Genomic DNA, 21,143 nt, shown 5'->3' on the forward strand with positions numbered 1-21,143 from the left:
CACACACACACACACACACACACACACACACACACACACACACACACACACACACATACACACTCACTCACTCACATATGCACCACGCCCTGAGGCCCTGGAGACGGCAGCAGTGGCATCAGTGGTCTGATAGATGGATCCTGTCTCCTTGTGATCTCAACTTGTCAGACAAGTGTCACACAAAGCCCAAACACAAATCAAAACACAGGTATTGGGCACATGTCAGTCTGATAGGACCTTGCAGATGCCTCCCCACCCATCAGCACCTAAGATGCTCATCCATTGACTTGGAATGAGAATGTAAACATGTGCCTGTCGGAGTGTTTGGGCTATTGATGTACCTGGTTTGCAGACTAATGGGTAGAACAGTTGTTTGATTTGTAGTGCTCTTATCTTGAGCTTTGTTGTCAGTGAGAGACACACAGATGGCATTAATATTGGTTTTGGAATTTGTCTCATTATATGCTGTTAGAAAAGTGTAGGTGCTATTTTGATTTGAACCCAAACAAAGTTGAACCCCCCCCCCCCACACACACACACACACACACACATATGGGCACAGAAATTCCTTACTCACGCATGATCCTACAACAACTTTCGCTGTGGATCCGTCCCCCACACCTAGCAGCTGAACACCTGAGTGTCACAGTCAAACCACAAAGACAGCCAACAACGCAACACAGCGCAACACCTTACCCCCCTCCTACTTGCCAGACAGGAACAGCCAAAGCCAGACCACAACAAAAACTAGGGAGAACCTACCTTTTGTTTACTATTCTCAAAGGTGGATCATGGGCCAGGCCTGATAAGGGATTGTGACAGAGGTGATGTCTAAATTAATCATTCATGCTCTTTCACATGGGCTACAGTAACAGCACTGAAATATTAATGACAGCTGCAGAATAAATTTGATTCCCTTTTCACTCTGATTATAATCCACAGGCACGCTCACACACACATGTTTATTTATGCCCTGGAGATGAGGCACGGGGTCACTATCAGGAGTTTGTATGCGCACACACACACACTCACACACACTCACACACACGCACACACACACACACACACACACACACACACACACACACACACACACACACACACACACACACACACACACACACACACACACACACACACACACACACACACACACACACACACACACACTCCTTCCCTCTCCCTCTCCCTCTTGCCACTTGCACTTGTGTACCACCTCATTGTTTTGGAATATGTACATATTTTTTACGTGTGGTGGGCGAGTGGACAATACATTATACATTATATGCTTGTACAGTCTAGGTATGATATACTGTATGAATACTGTGCAGCTTGCAGTCAGGGTTTTTCGTTTGTTATTTTAATTAGGTGAGGGGATTTTTCAGTACTTTTTTTTGGAGAGCACGACCTGAGTGGAGAAAAGAGGGTGTAGGATGTGTTGCAGTGCTCCTACCTCTTGGTGGAAATTCTTGACTTGCAAACTGAAACACAGCTCTGTTCAGGTTATGACATTTTTAGATTTAGAGACTCCACTATTTGGTTCTTTTTGGAACATTGTCAGTTTCATGGTAGTAAAACAACTACACACAAATGTCCTGTCAAGTCATAAACATCCCTGAATATATTTACTATGTGTGGCAAGCAACTCCTCAGGATTAAAGCCCCCATATTGTGCTTATTTTCAGGTTCATACTTGTATTTTGTGTTTCTACTAGGACAAAAAAAATACATAATTCTTCTTGTACTGTCTGAATATACGCAAGTGTCTTTGTTTTAGCCCACCTCCCAAAAACGCCTAGTCTTCTCTGATTGGACAGCATTTCCGGGTCGTCCTTGCGCTCTTAGCTCTTTCTGCCTGTATAGTTTTGACATCACAACCGTCAGAAGTCCTGAAGGCTCGTTTAAAGACACAGTTTCTGAATATATGCTTTGTGCATTTCTCTGTGGAATGAGCCTTTTGATACTTTCACAGTAATTTATTTAGCACTTCGACCTACTTTATAATCAAGAAAGACACAAAAATCTCACTTTTTACAGTTTGGGACCTATAAGATTTCTGCAAAGTATAGCTAAAAGGCAGCAATCAAAATGACCCAATTCTTGGCTGCGGCCACTTGACAACTCTGCAGCAGAGTGAAGGTTGTCTGTCATAAAAATGTCTTCGGATTTTGTTTTCCTATCTCAGACATCATTCCTGTAAGCCTAACTCGCAGCAACATAACTTGGGCTTGGTGCACAGATAACTATCAGCTGTTTATGTCTCAACATGTCACCGGAGATCTCTGTCTTTCTCTGTCACCTCCTTGTATCTCTCTTTCCTGCTGTTGGCCTTTTGCTTCCTTTTGTGTAATGAGGACTACAGAACCCAAGCTATTTCTCCAAAAGCTTATACACAAAGTTTCTTACTATTATGGCAAGAATAAAAACACTGACTACAGTCCCACAAAAATTCATTTTAGACATCAAAATATTTATGGTGCTTGTTATGTCAAAATGTCTCAGAAAAGGTTTGATTGAGCAGCGTTTGAGCTTTGAGTATTCCTTTAGCGGTCAGTCTTGCAGTAAATTTCTCTTATCACTGACTTTGTAGAAGCATTTATGTCAAAACTTTCCTTGTAGGTTTGGTTTTATCGCTGTTGTTTGTCTCCTTCAGCCCTTGTTTGGACAATTAAACAAGTGATGGGCCTAATTGCTCCTCATTCAGTTGTCATCTCCTCTCAGGAGACAGGCTCTTGTAAGCAAAACTCATCTGTCAACTCCCTAAGTTTGCTCATTTAAATTCATCACGGTGAGCTAATGCTGTTGTCAGGCCAGTCTTCTCACACGCTGTCCATGTATCAAAGATTTTGTTCTCTCGTTTAGAGTTTTTTTAAAAAGATGAGTTTTAGGCCAAGATCTGATTTTGATGTATTTGGCATCAGTCCCTGTGGGTTAATTTTCTATTTCTCTCTTGTTTGAGCCACCAAAGGTATTCACACTAATTTGAAATGGTTTCCAGCCCACTGCAGGTGCTTCTCTGTATGACACCATATGGATAGTGATTTTTAGCTTGCAAGACTGTCAGGTAATTTCAGGCTAATCTATTTTAATAAAATATTCTGGCAGTGATGTGTGTATTATATTATGCCATCGTGCCCTGTGGAGTTACACTCAGTCATGTGTTTATGTTTATATTAAGGCCATGTATAACTAAGATGTCATGTTATCAGTTTCCTGTCTGTTTTGCTTGTGCTTAGCCTTGTCTGGCTCTGCCACCATGTGCTTGCCACTGTGACATGACAGCGGCCACAACTTCATGCTCTGTTTGAGGTAGAAAATATCAGTCAAGAGATGTTTTCTTTCTTTTTTCTGTGTAAGCAGGCATGCACACATTTTCGCATGTCTGATGGAGTTTATGCGAGTATCCTGTACATGAATATTTGTGGGGATGATGTTGTGTGTATTTGTACATTTGTGTATGTGATCCTAATGATGCCTTCCTCCTCCACTCTATTGGGCTGTCAGCACGGTGCTGGTGACTGTCACACACACCGGCCCCCCTCCAAATCTTGCTGAGATAGGTCATTTTTCAGTGTCAGGACAGACGATTCACGTTGGCACCAGATAGATCTGGGACACGTTGGACTCATTATTCTCTGTTTGCATATGTCTCCTTCGCGCAGGAATACAAGTCGACGTGTACAGGAGGCTTGAGCTGAAAACCTATAGCACTCCTCAGTGCTTTGTTACCATTAGCCTAATCAAACCGTATTGCTGTGGATCTCAAGTGTGGTACAAGTGTGAAAGAACCATCTAGCACTTCACACAAATCATTAGCTGGATGTTCATGACTTTTTTTTCTGTTCTGCTGTTTTATGGAGTCTAACTAACACAGAATCTGACAGAAACTTTAAAAACGACTCTGTAAACAAATACAACACTGTCTTATTTATTAGCAGCACGGGAGACGAATCGTAAGGACGAATGATTAGGGGGTCACGGAATAGAAAGCACATGCAGGTGTGCAGCTTCAGACCTAGATTCTAATTTCATTCTTCAACTTGTCATTTCTTTTTTGTGCTGTCCTTTGTCCTCCCTACATTCTCTTTTCCCTCATGGTACGTTTGTTTAGGTCATCATATGTATTCCGTACAAGAAATCCCATACTAGAATACATACTCTTTATCCATTTTTCTCTTCAACATCACTCTTTTGCCAGCCTTCCTCACTGTTTCTCTCATCCCTCCCTTTCAACAAGGTGGGTGACTATGTGGGTAGACATGTGGCAATGCGGGGTAGGTGGAGGTCAAGGCCTGTGCCCCAGGAGTGTGGTATTTTAATCTGGGCTATTTGTAATGACAGGCCTCCTATGAGCGCAGAGGAGTGGCAGGTTGAGAGGCTCTGACAGGTTCTAATCGCTGTCGGGAAAAGTAGCTGAAGAATGTGCCAGCTACACCCCCTCTCCTTCCTGTCCTCTCCCATAGCTGTTGTTCTCTGCTGTTTCTGCCTCTCTGTTCTTTTTGACTTGTATCTCTTAAAGGTGAGTAAAGGACCTTTGTCTCCACCTATTTTGTTTTCTCTACCCCACTGTCTTTATTTTGGCTGGCATCCAAGAGTCACTTCCTGCTGGTGTAATTCCTTCCTCTTTCCTCCCCCTTTCTCTGTTCCCCCTCCATAGACCCAACCTCCTCTTTTCCACTGCTGTGGACAGTTGTTGACATTCCTTGGGCATAAAGACTTAGCCTGTCCCAGAGTGTCCCATGGTCACTGGCAACCTGCCCAGTTTAATGTCTTTGCCACATTGGTAATGGTTGGCAATTATATGTATTTTCAAGAAGCCCATACTTTCCTTCAAATATAATTTAAACATTTATTTCTGACAAGGACTTAGTATTTTTGTACGGTACGGATAATGCATATTTCTTTATGTTTTATTATAATCTACAGTAGTGCACTGTTTTTGTGTTGTGACTGTAATGACACATGGTTGTAATGTAATATGTCAATCAATACAGCTCTACAATTTGTTTTATTGGAGTTCATTATATTACAAGGTGTTGTAATAAAAAAGGTTGTTAATCCTACTGCTTAAAATAAAGCATCAGTGTTAGCAAAACAAGTACCATAACTTATTCTACATATATGGCATACTATCACTCAATGTAACGAAGGAACCAAACAGTCAGGATTTCGTTTAAGGAAAATGCATATTCAGTAACTCTAGTTATCATTACAATTAATGGGATCTTGATTGTGTACTCAAGATGATTGTCTTAATGTATGTCATCTCAAGAAATATTTTGACTTCAACAATTAGAAAATTCCAACAGTATTGTTGGATTATGGATGACTCACAGCTGGAAATCTAACCAGGAAATAATGTTGAAAACCTATAAAAGTTGGTTAAATAACTTCAAGTACAACTTGATTCTAACAAGGTGCAGTTCTGGCCTCTGCTCCATTCTACTGTATGTTGTATTTGACCCATTTCACTCACCACTCTGTTGAGACGTTTTCAATGAAAGTGCTATTGTAGATATTTTTTATTTTGAAAGATTCCAACTCTTTTGACACTTTCCTATGGAAGGGCATATATAGGCTGACACATAATAAAGAATACATTTTTCATTTCCCCACTCAAAGACTGAACCATCAGCAAAAAAATGAGTCAAAAATACAAACATAGAAGTACCTCAAAGAAAAACAAGATGGCCAAAAGAACTTTTCAGGTTCACAAACTTGCTGCTCTGCCTCTCTTCTCCTTTGGCACAGGACAAGGGTGGCCAGGCTTTGCCCAGGTGCCGTCTGTGCCATTGGCGCTAAAGCGAGCAGAAGCTGGCATACTTTGGGCATGGCTGCAGCCCCTTCTTCCTCAAAGGCTTGCCTCGTCTCCCTTCTTTCCCTTCACAGTCCCTGCTGCTCCATAGCCCAGGGAGCTCATTAGGCCAGACTTCCTCTTCATTTAATCCATTTTTCATAGCCTAAAAAACAGTCCCTGATCTTAAAAATCCAGGCTAATTTAAGCCTGGATGTTGGGGAAAAGAGTGAAAATAAATATGAAAAAAAAGCAGGCCTGTGCATGCTTTTTCGTATTTCTGATGTCAAAATTAAATGTTTTTCTAGCGCTATAGCCCCATGTCCTGAATGGAAAGATGCAGAACCAGCACTAATTTGAACAGTTCTTTAATAGCATCCTATCTATCCACTTCCTTGCCTGTTGTCTGTGGGTCTTGGGGGAGACCAGTTTGTTAACTTGGCCTAATGAAAACATTGGTAATAACATGCTCCCTCTCCGTGTTCCTTTAATTATGTATCTCCAACTGGATACCCGAAGGCCCCTGTAGGCCTACAGCTCCACTTGTTGTGGAAGTGAAGTTTCATTTGTAACTCTGATCCTGGTGGGAAGGATCTGTACAGAGAAACGTTCTCTCTCTCACGCTCATCTTTTCCCAAAATCATGTTAGTCCTAAAGTTCTCACTTCCTTATTGATAGAGATAGAGAAACTTTATATAAATATAGCTTCTTCCACATGACCAAGTATTAGTATTCCTAGTGTCTTTGGAAATACTGCTTTATATATAATATAATTTTCAAACTCTGCTACTGCCTTGTGCTTTTATACATTTCAAATTTTATCCACATAAACACCGCCAAAGTTAACATCCTCAAAAGTTGTCCAAGGCGCTGTCCTTTATCTCACTATGAGGACAAAGCTTTTTTTTTTCTTCCCTCTTCCAGGAAACCATCACAGCATTAATATACCTCCCAGGTATAAAGTGTTGATGAGTGCCTGTCTCCTCGGGCTGACACTTATTTCACCAAAGGTCTCAGAGCGGGGTGGGGGGGTGTGGGGGGCACTAAGGGAAGAGAGGAAAAAAGAGCTGCTTGCATACCCAACGGATGTGGTGGAATTGTTAAGCAGTCTCGGCTGCCCTCTCGTTAGCCTCCGAGATGCCTGGTGACAAAGGTGAAGCAGGGAAAGTTGCGATGGGTTGAGAGGGGGAGGGTCAGTGCCCCTAAGGGTACCATGCCATGGCCGTGCCAGGCCAGGACCCTGTGCCACTGTCTCCGGTGCCTCCTCTGTCAGCACGCCCTATGCCCCAGGCCACTGCAAGGAGGGCACATGGGGGGCTGTCACGCGTCGGCCTCAATTACAATCAGGGGGATGGAGCATGCAAAGGCTGCCCACTATCATGGCTCATATTGCAGTTGTTATAGCTGCACTGTGTCGTTTCCTACCTCCCATGGAGGTGATGTTTACCGGAGATGTAACTGCCAATGGAGTTTTTTTCTTTTGCAGTTATTCCACCATTAATTTATTATTTGATAGCTATTGGCAACATTTTCTTTCAAAATACTGTTCACTTTGAAATATATCCACTGTTTTGTTCACCATTGGTTTTCATTACTACATTCAAAAATTCATTTCCACTTCTTGCGACTGCTTGCCATTAACAACCTGCTGAAATTAAGAGATTTTATGAAATCGGTCAAAGGACATGTTTAATGTACTAGGATTTAATCTCTTGTACTGTTCTTTAATTTGTTTACTGTTGACAAAAGTCAAAAGTTGACAGAATATTTTTTTTTAGATGAAGTTTATTGCTTCTCTTCAGCATGCAATGTGTTCCATGTTAAACCTTAACCTTAAATTAGAACGGTATTACAGTGTGCTAGTTTCCAATGGATGTCATAGATAATCCCATGCAGGCTAACCGAATAGTGGGCCCATATACGGTACAATGAACTTTTCTTAAAGGAAACAGTAGTTTAATACATTGTGTATATTCAACTTAAAAGTGCCTTGTGGTATTTTCATCAAATCAATCATTTTCATGCATTAAGGTCTAACCAACTTGTTGAATGTATTTCCATGAAAAACTTGCAATGCTGATTTTTTCCCACCCATGTTTGCAAGCTCGGCCTCTTCTTCGTTGACCAACTGTTAACCAATGGAATAATCTGAAATCTCACAAATACACTATGTATGTACAAGTGTTCTGTGATGTGATGTAGCATCTTGCATGCAGAGTTATTACTTGCGCATGGATAATCTGTCATAGCAGTATTGAAAGCAGTAGACTTGTCGATTGTTATTTTTTTCTTTTGGTTGCCTGGCTTCGTGGGCCACATGCGGATTTACAAGGACAATCCACATACTAGGAATCAGCATATTGGTATTAGTTTCTCACTATAGGGTGTTGTAGCCATGCCTGGTTACTGCTGTTCCCGTCAGTCATGACAGGGTCACATACCATCATCCTACCCCTGAAGAGAAAATGACACCTAGCTAAAAGAACAACTGTGTGTAAAAGAAATGTTGCCCCACCTCCTCATGGCCAACCTGTCTAAGCAACATTATGGCAAGATTAGCCTTGCCAGATGGCATACATTATTCATGAGTGGAAAATAAAATGTATCTAAGGTTGTGTTATTACAGACTTGATGACTCTCTCTCTGTGCGTCTTTCTTTTTTCTCTATGGCGAAGCTGGCCCCATCAGCCTATCGTAATACCCACAGGGAGCCACACCAGTCGTAGAAACTCTCCCTTACCCTATTGTCACCTTCATCTGCAAACTTCAAAAAACAAAAAAAGGAAATAATTTTGTTCAGCAGCCTCAATGACAATGTGTATTGCTCAGTTATAGATTAAAAGCGATGGACTTGCTTGAAAAGAAAGAGAGTCGAATACAAAAGAGAGCGACAGGCAGGGGGAGGTTAAAAAAAGGCCCAGCTACTGAGTTGACAATTGAGTTATAATATCATTTCCTTTATGAATAATTAATTTGATGGTGCTAAGGCCCCTTAGAAGGTAGATTAAATTAGTTCTGCCATGTCTTAAAACTTAGATATGCTTCATTAGTGTGGAAGATGGTGGCAGACTTGTCGGGTATTCACTCAAGCCCGTTTTAGCTAATGATTAGGAACAGGTGACACCTTATCACCCAGCAGTGATGCACAGTGACAGTGTTATGCTACATTTCTGTGTTAACAGACAAACTCATGAAATGGTGGTTCCTTCTACTGTATGTCTGCTGGTCAGGAGATTCTGGATATATTGCACATATATTGGATGTATTGTACTATATGTGTAAGCCTCTGAAATTCAAATAAGGCAATATGCAGGCCTATATTTTGTCAGCACTAAAGCTATGACTTGAAACTGCCTTTAGCCTATTGAATAAATAAATTGAAATAAAAATTGCTGCATTTTAGTTCTGTCACAATAAGAGATCGTGCTTGTTTAGATTTGCAGTTAATGCCATCCTTGCTGAGAATCACAGAGGTCATATTTATTGTAGAACCTTGTATTTGATAGTTCCATCAATTTTCTAGGATAAGACTTTCAATGAGAATGCCTCAAGGATTTAAATATTTGAAAATGCCTGTATTTTGTATGTTGTAAAGGAACAATGTAAAAAAAAAACAACAATGTACACTGTATGCAAGAGCATTGACATGCGCTCACATGTCATGCCATGTTGTGTGTGGAAGCTGACAATAATCTGCCTTCAACTCTTTGGCCCCAGTCATTGTTAAATGAGGCACATGATGTGTCTCTCTTTTGTGAGTTTCCTCTGTGCTTCGTATTCCCCCTATAATGGCAGTATTATTTTCCCTTTACCAGACCAGGGAAGTGTGATGGTGTTACCCTAAAGTAAAACACAAACTTCTGTTTGTGCTGTCTGTCATAGCAGACACAATGACTCAGTGTTCTGATAACAGGCTCCACTGTTGCTCGCTCAAACGAAATTGTCAGAGCACCTTAGATTTGCCAAAGAGAATTTGATGTATCGTCAGCACATAAGAGGGCAACTATGCCTGTGGCAGTAAATTGTTAGAAGAATTTAATGCATGCAACTAACACAAACATAAAATGTTGAAGTGATGCTGTACTACAAGAAAGAGGGATTTTATATTCAGTTCTCCAATACATGACAAATAGAGGATTAGTATTTTATCGTTATATCTCTGTCACCAACAAAGTTGAACAAGCTTTTCTTCCGATAAGTTAAAGGAAAATTGTTTTTTACAATTTTGTTCTTTGATGTGTCATTTTGGCCATCAGTTGTGGTTACTCAACAACATCATTCCTGACATCAGATGCAGAAACAAAGCAAAGTTTTACACAATTTCTCAGTATGAAGCTATTATTTTTAAACAACATATTTGGATGTAATTCAGGATATTGTAGCCAAAATGTCAAGATGTTAATAATCAGTTGTGCTAACAGTGGTATGCAGGGCAGGTCCAATTTGGTCAAAGGTGTATTCTTCTTGTAACATCACCACTTGCCAAAGAAACTAAGTAAAGGTTGTGTTAATTAACTCAAGACAAATAACTGATGAAATCAAGGAAATGTATTTCAAGCTTGATAGCCTGGATAGGTGCATTGTTAGCTGTTGTTAGTCCTGCTGCCACCCTGAGGATATTGAGAAATGATTTTGGAGTGTTTGAGTCTGACAATGTCACCAAGTTTGGGTCCGTCAGAGGCTCTGAGGAGTGGTTCTCCTCCTGGGTTGAGGGGGGCTTTAGAGGGCCCAAACCAGGTTTGCATTAATCTAGGCATTTTGCTATTCATGTGAGCATTGCTTTCATAAGTCTGTGTTGTTTACATGGTTTATCAAAAGGAAATCATTAGTCAATATTTTCATAGTATTTCATATTATTTCCAGTTATTAATTGATCGTATACTAAATCTTAAAGGAACCATGTTGGCAAACAAGACTTGGTGTTCCAAAATGAAATTTCAATGAGAAGAGGTCAAACAGATGTAGCCAAATAACTAGTTGCAAAACTAATTGGTACCAAAAAAAAATCGGCTCCATTTGCAGATTGAAGTGGCCTCTGTGGTGCAACCTGTCACTCTACAGCCAGCTTCAACACTTAGCCCAGCTCTCTCCTTTCTTGCTGTGTTTTGGGAGCTCTTCCTCAGCTCATGAGTATTAATGAATTCAAAGTTTGAGGAAAATAATCTTTAAGTGTTTCCAACTGTCAGATCCTGTCAGTGCAACCACTTCTAATGGCCTGCGCCTTCCATTCAGGCTAATGTTTGATGTCTCGCTTTCATGCCCTCCTTTTTCTCCTTCGCTAAATTGCTGCCGACAATCCTGTGTCCCCACAGATTGTTTGTTTGTTTTCGACCATGCTTGTTTTACATATCATCGACGTAACGAGTATTAATTTAGTGAGCTGTTAATGGGGGAAGGGAGGGAGTGGTCTCATTGCTTTCTTATAAGATGTGATCACAAGCCAGGTAGCAATCTGTTGTAGTGCTGATCGTGCTAAGGAACGTAGGACTTTTGAGAACCACCAAAGCAATGCCAAATCTTTTCTAAAAGTAGTACATATTTTTTATCTCCAAACCCCTTGACAGGAAACAGCTGGGCAGGAACAGTCAGGCTCCGTAAGGCATCACATCCTCATCAGTTTGAACAAGGGTGGCGATCAAGCATTGATCAAGACTGTCTAGACGAGAGGATCCTTTGTGTGTACTTCACTCAGCGTATGCATCAGTTCTAACTTTTAACTCACAAACAGTGGGGCTGGGTGAAGGATTCCAACAAAGCACATTAAACAAGTTTTTTCATTCATTGAGCAACAAGAACCCATCATCAGTCGTTGATGAAAAGTGCTAAATACTCCTAGCACTCCTAACACTCTGAAGAAACAATAGAGGATGGCTCCCAACAGGCCTTGTCAAAACATGCAAATGAGCTTGACGCCACGTCCGATTTTGACAAACGTAATTAAGGTGTTCCAATTCGGGACATGTTAATAAAGAAGACTGCAGGCCTCCCCCAGGTCTTCACTAATCATAAAGCCTTAAAGCTTTGTGTGCGGGTGTGTGTAATTTTGTGTGTGTGTGTGTGTGTATATATTTTCTCTCCCCCATCTCCCATTTTATTGGATAATGAACTGTTATAGAGTGTTAGATCTCCTTTCGCAGTCTTTCGCTGAGTTTGAGGAGATAGGCAGGGAAGAGCTGCCCGAGGTGTGGTGTTGTACAGATAATTAAAAGGCAAGAAATTTGTGTTTCGCTCTTTGATCTGCCTGTCAACTTTCTGATTAGAGACGTGAAAGCCTTTAATCAACAGTAATGTGATGATTAACGCTCCTAAACTGTTGAAAATGAACCAGAGGAACGTCAAGTTTTTGCTTTCGTCTTCCCTCCTCCTCCTTATATCTCTCCCTGAGTCCATTTCCGACAAACTGGCAAACTTTTCTCCTCTGTCAGTTCCAGCAGCGGTTGCTAAATCAGATATTGTGTTTGATTAAGACCAACTGACATGTTGTTTTCTCCTACATTTTTGTCTCTCCAGTCTTGGCATCATTGGTAGAGCTCAAATTTGCTTTGTCTTCCAAATTCAACAGAATGAATAAATCTTTTCCTTTGCTAAGGTCATTTGTATTTTCACATAATTTTGACCTTCAGCTTAGATATGGTCATTATGTACAGTGCTCATATGCTGTGGCACCATCGTTTATACATCTACTCAGCTGATTATAAAGGCAAATTATTTATGTTGCAGACTAAAGCACTTAAAATGTAGTTTTATAATTTTGGCTGACTGTGGTTGAATAAAGTTTGACGTGGGTGTTTGTATTTACTATTATTTTTATATATATTTTAGTTGCTATGTGGCCAGCTCAATTGTGTGACACAAATGTCACTTCTATGAATAATGCATACACAAATTAGCTCATTCAGAAATTAGTTTTAATTCTACACTTCATACATTTTTTTTTTTTTTTTTTTTTTTTTTTACAATTTTTGACCAAGTTTAATCAACACATAAATAATCATTTCCCTCGCACTGGAAATAGAATTAATAAGTCTGCTCTGTTTTTAGCTTCACAATTGACCAATCGAGAAACGTGTAAAATAGGTTTAGAGGCTGACCAGCCGTCTGTAGAAATTCCCCGTTTTTTAATTGAAGCAATGCTCCTGCCCACACATTGTTGCATGTGGGGCAATCACAGCAAGCACCCAAGTCCATTAGTTTTCATTTGGATGGTTCAGTAAGACTGGTTGATTAAGTCCAGGCAATTTGCTTGTAGGAACTCTCATTCTCCACTCACCCCTCCTGCTTCTCAGCCTGCTGCCACCAGCCGGGTTGCTGTTCAGGTTAATTTAATCTGGTTTGTTAGAGATTTTAACACAATAGCTTTTTGGCTGTCTAGATGCATTGGCACAGTGTAAGTAGTTTGCTGTAGTTTATTATGGACTTTGCATTTTAATGCTCTTAGACATCTGACTGTATTGGTAATTACACTAAAAGTGAATATTCTGTTTACATTGTTACTAACCCATGGTAAGTCATCTAATATATGAGTGACCATGTCAAAGTATCTGCAGCTGTGTCCACAGGGACATGTAGGTATGGGTTATTTCATAAATGTAAAGCAACCTATTACTTTCCAAGCCTCATCAATTCTCATTCAATAAGGGTGAAGGGGACTTTGCTGTTTTAAAAAATATATGTAAATCTGGTGATCTGAGAATTTGAGGCTGAGGTGAAGGGAAAAGAGGAGGGGGAGCTCAAATAGAAGGAAAATACAGCTTTCAGTTCTCTCCACCCCAGTTCAGCTTTAAACAAATGGTTCCATTACCAGCTGCTCTCCTACAAGCTCGGTCATTTATACCCATTAAACTAGCGTCTTATCACCCATAAGACGCTCTTACGTCTCTCCATCCACCAATTGTCTATAATCAGCCATTTAAAACAGCAGTGGAAATTTCTTTTGCGCCTTGCTTCGGTCTGACGGACAGGCAAACGAGCCGGGAAGAGGGGGGGCGGGGGAGAAAAGAGAGATATTTTCTATGGAATGATGAATAGGCCAAGTTGAGTGGCTGACTAACTGAGATCTGTCTTAATCAGAAGTGATTTGTCAGAACAGGAGCTCTGCGGGGTCAGGGCGCAGGCGATGAATAAAACAGAGCCTGGCGGAGTGAAGAAAGGCCCCAGAAATCCACCATGACTGCCCACCACTGCTCATACACATGCAAGGGGAAGGGCCGGTGCATGGGCTAAGTCAGGATGGGCTCGCTCTGCTTCTCCCTCTACAGAATATTACTTGTTTTGGGCCTTTTAAGTGCTTACTGTTGCAAAAACAGGCCAGTGCATCACCCACCTAAAACTACCCATACAGTGTGCTGTTAAACATACAGGGTGAAAAATCCTGAGGACATTGCACTTCCTCTATAATAAACACTAGGAATCTATTTGACTCTTCTTTAAAACCCTTATTGCCCATCTTGCGAAATAACACTTCCTGATTTACATGCAATACAGTTTGTTATTATTATAAGTAACCTGTCATAACAAAATGGGGCCCCCAGATACTACATGCCCCCCCTGTGACCTAGTATTTGGCACCTGTTTAGTTTGAGCTATAGCTCAGTGCAGAGGTGCTAGCCTCATGGCCTGTGGGCTCAGCATTACAAATACATCCCAGTGTGGTTACACCTTTGATGGAGGTGATGAAAGTATGTCACCAGGAAATTGTAGACTAGAAATCCTTAAAAAGAGCTTCTCTGGAAGTGTACAAAGATGGGTAACTTTATTCACCTGGGAGTCACCGGCATATACATTGACTGCTACACTGTGTGTCTGTGTGTGTGAGGGATAGTGAGCTTAAGAGAGGGAGAAAATGTATGGTCTAACATTTATCAGGCTCCTCCTTACTTCCCCTCAACCCTCCCATGGGTTTCCATACCCCGTTTGTTGGAGTGTGTGGCTTGTGTCCAGATACAAGTGTGTGTGGTAACCTTCAAAAAGTGGTCTCAACTGCTTAATGAAAAGGAGCTGTGCTGAGCCTCAGAGCACACCACTGTCAGGTCTTGTACCCTTTCAGCTCTGGGGACGGAGGGAGCAAGGCAAAAAATACAACACAGAAAGAGAGACAGGGCCCTTAGAAGGTGTGTAACTGCACTGAAACAGCTCCTGTAAAATAGATGATGTCTCCAATTAAATGTGTCCATGGACTAGACAAAGTAGAAGGCTGTGGCAGGTTTGGATGGTACCAGAATTGTTGGCTTTCAGAAGTGTATTGTCCTGGGCCAGACTGAGAGGACATTAATCATATAATACTTTATTCAATACATTGTACATATTTCCTCCTGGACAACTTTTCAGGCTCACAAATTGCAGACTGTGTATTGCCTACAACCTCCTGCAACAGCTGTTCTTTATTCTTACAAACAACGATTGCACAACTTAAAACACTTAAAGTCCAGACCCAAAGATATCTTAAAAGTAGCATAATATATATTGTATATATACATATATATATATATTTGAATGAATGTTTATTTTGGATTGAGACATTGGCTGCCCTCTATTGGCTTTATTGTTCACTGCACCATAGGTGAGTTTTTTAAAACTGCCCTCTGCATTTTCTGCTGTATCAGTACAGTAGCATCTGCATCGATACATGTAACAGCAAGGAGTGCGTCACCATATACTGCCGTATCGTTATTTTGAGCGCAGCCCAAGCAGACATGGGCGGTTTATGATATTTATGGTATATACAGAATTTTAAATGAGAAGTTGAGCCTTTTCTTGCACCTGCTAATAAGAGAAAATAAGTTATCCTTTCTGTTGCTATCACAAGAGACTAAGACAAGCAGCAAATCCTCATAATGAGGTAAGCTGGAAATGGCGTTTTTGCTTGAAAAACTAAAGATTAAACGATAATCAGAATAGTTGTTGATTGTTTTTCTGTTGATCGACTTATTGTTGCAGCTCTATTCAAGAGTTGGAGCAGACAGAAGTGTTTCTCTCCATCTGTGTTTGGCTCGTTTTATGGTGCTTGTTCTTCACTAGTGAAGTTAATCGTCCAGTAAATATATTTCCCATCCACCATATCATTATTAACAAAATGCTAAAGTGTTGAGCTGAGATAAAAAACAGAGACTTGCTGTGCTATGTCAATTGTGTCTAATTCCTAATCCAGCCATTACTTTCCCCTCAATCAAATTTATTCCTTCAACTTTTCTACACAAATTCTTTTCTACAGTTACATTAGAGGGATGACTTAAATTAAGACTCACTGGTGCTGGTGTGGGTGTAATGTAATGGAATAATGGGCTTGTTAAATGGACCTTTGGGGATGGGGGGATCTTTAACAAGTGAGTCAGAGCAAGGCCTCTAGGCCAGGGTTATTTGAATTGTTAATAGCTGTTTAAACAGGAGGGGAATATTTAAAACACTAACGAGCAACAAGTCAGGGGCATTAATGCTAAATTATTCCTCTCCTGCTTTGTTTTTATCAACTGTACATTTATCTTTTTTAGAATAAATACCCCACATTTTTGTTGTGGTGATTACAAACATGTCAACAAACGTCAGAATCTTCCGGACCGACATGCAGTTTAAGGTCAGACAAACATCGCTGGTCCAGAATAAGTCACTGACCACATACCAACACAGTTAATTTTCTTTCTTGCTGTTTCATCTGTGTAGCCTTGGGTTGAAAATCTGACTGTAGATATCAGATTTTGGATATCTTATCGTTATGAAAGTATCGATACTTTGATATTTTTGGCAACCCTAAGATAACCCCAGTTCACTGTATTTTTTCATAGGTGTTGACAGATTTAGGTGGAAGCCTTGTCTACATCAAGTGGATGATGATGATGATGATGATGGTGGTGATGATTGTAATGATGAAATGGTATGCAAGCAGTTTATTGAGGAACCTTTCATTTTTCTTCTACGTTAAATCTTTTTAGTTTTCAACTCAATATTTTGCGTAATTTGTTGCCCAACAAGTTCTTTTTTTTTTTTTTTTTACACAGATCACAGGACAGCAGGACGTAAATAAGATAAATGGAAATGTAGATACATGCCAGAGAATGAGTAATGCAAGGAAAGATGCATGATAAAGACAATAAACACCCTACATTCCCCGGGGAGGTATTGTGTATACCCCTAATGGTTCGGGGGGTCTCTTCTTTCTGGGAATATTGAGAGATTTTGAAGGACTGCAGAGAGAACATAGTGGCCAAACAGCAAAGAATAATATTTATCTTAACTAGCTATGATGAAACATTTTTATTAATATTACAACCCTGATTGTGGAGATCTATTGAGAATGCCGCTATTGAGCAGATGTGGTGTCTTCAATGTCATACAATTTGCATTTCTCTAAAGAGTGTAGAAAGGGCTCCCACTGGATCAAGGTTGTGAAATGTATAGCTCTCTTCTTGCAAGGCAAAACTAAAAAACTTTTTTTGTAAGTGTAAAGAAATGTATAGTTTCCTTATTTTTTTCCTCAGCAGTTACATTTGTCAAGGGCAACCATTCACCTGTGGATAGTCTGTACAATCCCCCGCGAGCACTGCTGAAAACATTGGTTTCATATCATTCTTTAGATGGCACAAGCACTCTGCGCTCTACAGCATCTTTCAATAGAGACCTGAATAGGGCTGCCACTAATTACTATTTTTTATCCATTAAGCTATCGACTATTTTATCAATTAATCGATAATGTAAGCAATGGATTTCCCTCCAAACAACCCAATTGAAGTTTCATTGAGGCTATGTTCTTTTCTTTTTTTTAACTGTACAACAGCAACAAAAGCAAAGTGTAAACATATTTTAACATTTACGTTAAAAGGTTGAAATTGGCAGCAACAACATGATAAAAAAGAAATAGGCTAAAGTAAAAAAGAGGGTCTATTATTATTATCATTCTCCTCCACTGAAACGTATCTTACTGCCAAGAGTAATCCTCATTTGTCTTCCTTTCTTTTTGTTTTAATAGGTTTATTTTGTTACCTAAACATTAATGAGAAGCTATGGTTCTCTTTCAAAACATACCTTCACAGAATGTCTGTAATGATTGCTCAGTGCTAAGTTATCATTGGAGGCCTTTTCTCTTGCTACCTCATCCATCTTTTACACGTTGCAAACCTTTCCAATAATGCACTTGCCGTCAAAAAAAACTCTGCTGCTGCAGTCCTTGTCACACTCATTTATAAAAAGAAAAGCCACAGCCCTGACAGGGATAGATAGATGTGCTTATTTGTCTCTTTAACAGAAGATTTCTGCCACAACTCTCTTCCTGTTTATCCCTTGTTCTTCTCCAATGGGGACGGGGGAGGGCGTGTATTTTTATGGTTATTAATACCTGCACTCAGTCTTTTAATCTGCCCTATTTGTCACATGTGACTGTCTGACTGCACTGTTTAATCTGGGTATCCTTCAATCTGTCTCGTCCTAGATTAGAAATTAATGAAGGCAGGAAGAGACACATTTGAGTCACTTACAGTGTATGGGGGTAAAAGGGATGGGATGAATGGGAGACGAACGTCGTTCATTTGACAGTGCTCTCTCTTTTTTCTACTTTTCCCTGATCCCCTTTCTCGGTCTCTCTCTCTCTCTTTCTCTTTATTTCCCTCTCTCTCTCTCTTCTCTTGTTTAGCTGCCAGATGTAGCCCGTTTTTGCACTGCTCCCCCCAAACAGGCGCTCAGCACGTGGGCCCTTTGGTGTGCGGCACCTGTGTAGTGTAATACAGTCAGCAACTGCGTTGTTTATTCCTGATTTGTTTGGTGCGCTTGAAAGCCCGTCTTTGATCCATGCAAAGATTCTTCACTTCTTTTCCTTTTTTGCCTGATTCATCCTCAGCCTCCCTCATTTTTAAACGCTAATGCTGAACCAGTATGGTTACATTGATGGCAGCCGTGGGTTTTTTGGTGTGTGTGTGTGTGTGTGGGGGGGGGGGGTATTTGGTTTATCTTTTTTTTTCTTTCTTTTCTCGTCCCCAACCCAAGGGACAGGAAAATGACAGTGACCACTGACAAGCTTGTCAGGTGCCTTGTCGGGGATGTTTTATAACTGTGCGTTAATGTGTTTACATCTACAACAGACGAGAGGCATTTAAAAAAGAATGGCTTAATGAATATTGCATTGGCAGTGGACCCCACTGGCAGGCTGAATGCTGGGGTATTGTTGCCCAGAACTTGTTGTCTGTTTACTTCAGCATTTTAAGAAGAAAAACACCTCCCATAGCTGCAATGTTCTACTATCTGCCTGCCTGACACTCCATCTAGACAGCGTTGTCAAATTACACTCTACAGTTGGGGAACAAGGTGTTGCACAATGACTGCATACAGAATGCTCATTCTATTAAAAAGACTCACTGAATGAATCCCGTTAAATACTACTATCACATTTCCATTATAGATTATTCCCACATAAAGGTCTAATATGGTAAAAAGTAAGATTTCTTTTTTGATTATAAAATAGGTGCTAAACTGTAAATAATGTGAAAATATCAAGGATCTTCATCCACAGAGAAGTGCCCACAGCTCTTATTCAGTAACTGCCTTTAAACTGTAAAGTTTTGATGTCACAACTATGCTATATGTAGGTAGAATGTGCCCGTAAAGTGGTTCCGGTTCAGAGATGGAAAACGCTGACCAATCATAGCAGGCTGAGCTATTTCAGGTGGGAGGCTTAAAGAGACAGGCACTAAAACAGAGTGTTTCAGACAGAGGGTGAATACATGTTTGTTGAGACAGACAGACAAAACAGGTATGAACCTGAAAATGTGCATAAAACGGGACCTTTAAGTAATGATGGTGAGACATAGTTGAAAGACAGAGAACAAAGTGTTTCACACTGTTAGTACATAACTTGTCCAAAAGGGAGTAAAAATCAATTAGAGGCCATTCCTAATATCCAAGAATATGGATATGACATTTTCGCATGTACAAGCGAAGCCATTAGCCATTATTTTTTTAACATTTCATTTTGCAAATGTCAGACACACACACTCTTTTCACACGGCACCTGCTTCTTTTGCAGAGCAAGTTGGTCAGGAGATTCTGTCCAACCTGCACAGTGACCGTGAGAAGATCCAAAGAGCCAGAGAAAGGGTGAGTATGCGCATGCCACCTGCACACACTCATCTGTCATTCTAACAAGTGTTTGTGAGACTGTAAAGGTGTTACAGCTGGTTAGCAACATTGACAACATTCACCACTCTGCATGGTTTGCCAAGTAAACACACAAACTTGGCACACATGCCGTTTTGGGTAAGCTTACATGTGCGTGGACACTAAACTTGTTTTTCTTTTGTTTATTGGAATTAAAGGGTTGAGCATATTGCCACATCACATGTAGTGAAATCAGCGAACTTGTGTCTACATATTTTTGGGACCTGTGCACCTTTCTCCAGGATTTTCCCATTCTTATTCCTCTCATCTGAATGGGGATAACTTTGCCAACTGCCATCCTTCTTCACCTGCACTCCTTTACCTCTCAGCACTCTTATCCAATTTCCCTCAGTCTTTCCCACTTTCCCTCAGTCCCCACCTCCCCCCAATCCTTAGCACTGACCTTCTCTACATTGAGCCAGTCAAACAGACCGATAGACAGAAAAGACAAAACGCAGGAAGGCAGCCCAGCACTGACGGCACCCTCAATGTAGAATGCTTCAAGACCACAACATGGCAGTGGGCCTCGCACAAGCAATTTCAAAGGAAATCAAACATCTCCTTTCAAAAACGGTCCACAGTGTCTACTGAGAGTCCCTGCTCTCTGTTTCTTTTGCTTTCTCTCTCTTCCTCCCCTCTTCCCATGAGTCTTTTCACCCCAACCCCCTCTACATGTTCACACACACACACAAACAAACACTATAGAGACCGTAAAACCTTAAAAGGCAGTTTGTGGGACAAAGTAAAAAGAAATCAAGATATAAAGACACAGGATGGAAGGTTTAGTTAACAGCTCTTTTGCATTAAAGAGAAGGTGAAGGAGGTATAGTACACACAACTGTATATTTAGGAGGACGCACACACACACACACACACACACACACACCACTATGCTCACCAGGGGGTGTGGCCTTTTATTTTGCTTTTATGGTACATATAGAAGTTAATGGAAGATTTCAACACTGGGTCAAAGCAGTGCATTCACAACACTAAAACCACTGAATTGATTGAAGGATGGGATTTAATAATTCTCTAGGCGCGCTCATACAGAGGCCGACAGGTAGCAAGGGGGAACGTTTTAATATTTATTCCCTAAAATTAGTATTTATATACCTGAATCAATAATTCCCAGTTTAAAATGATTAATTCCAGGGTATAAATTACTCATTTCAGAGAATAAAATAAGCAATTATTAATCCGTTCCTTCAAATGA

At 40.5% G+C, this 21,143-nt stretch overlaps 1 protein-coding gene across 2 annotated transcripts in view; it reads left to right on the forward strand.

The window, feature by feature from the left end:
• vti1a (vesicle transport through interaction with t-SNAREs 1A) overlaps window positions 1–21,143 on the forward strand; it is a 115,873-nt gene that overhangs the window by 57,009 nt on the left and 37,721 nt on the right. For both annotated transcript variants that reach the window (XM_083932438.1, XM_083932439.1), the window contains exon 6: window positions 19,800–19,870. In XM_083932438.1, the coding sequence (XP_083788564.1) occupies window positions 19,800–19,870 (71 nt within the window). The remainder of the gene's footprint in view (window positions 1–19,799; window positions 19,871–21,143) is intronic.

This window comes from Echiichthys vipera (genome assembly GCF_963691815.1).
Source record: "Echiichthys vipera genome assembly, chromosome: 18".
NCBI lineage: Eukaryota > Metazoa > Chordata > Actinopteri > Perciformes > Trachinidae > Echiichthys > Echiichthys vipera.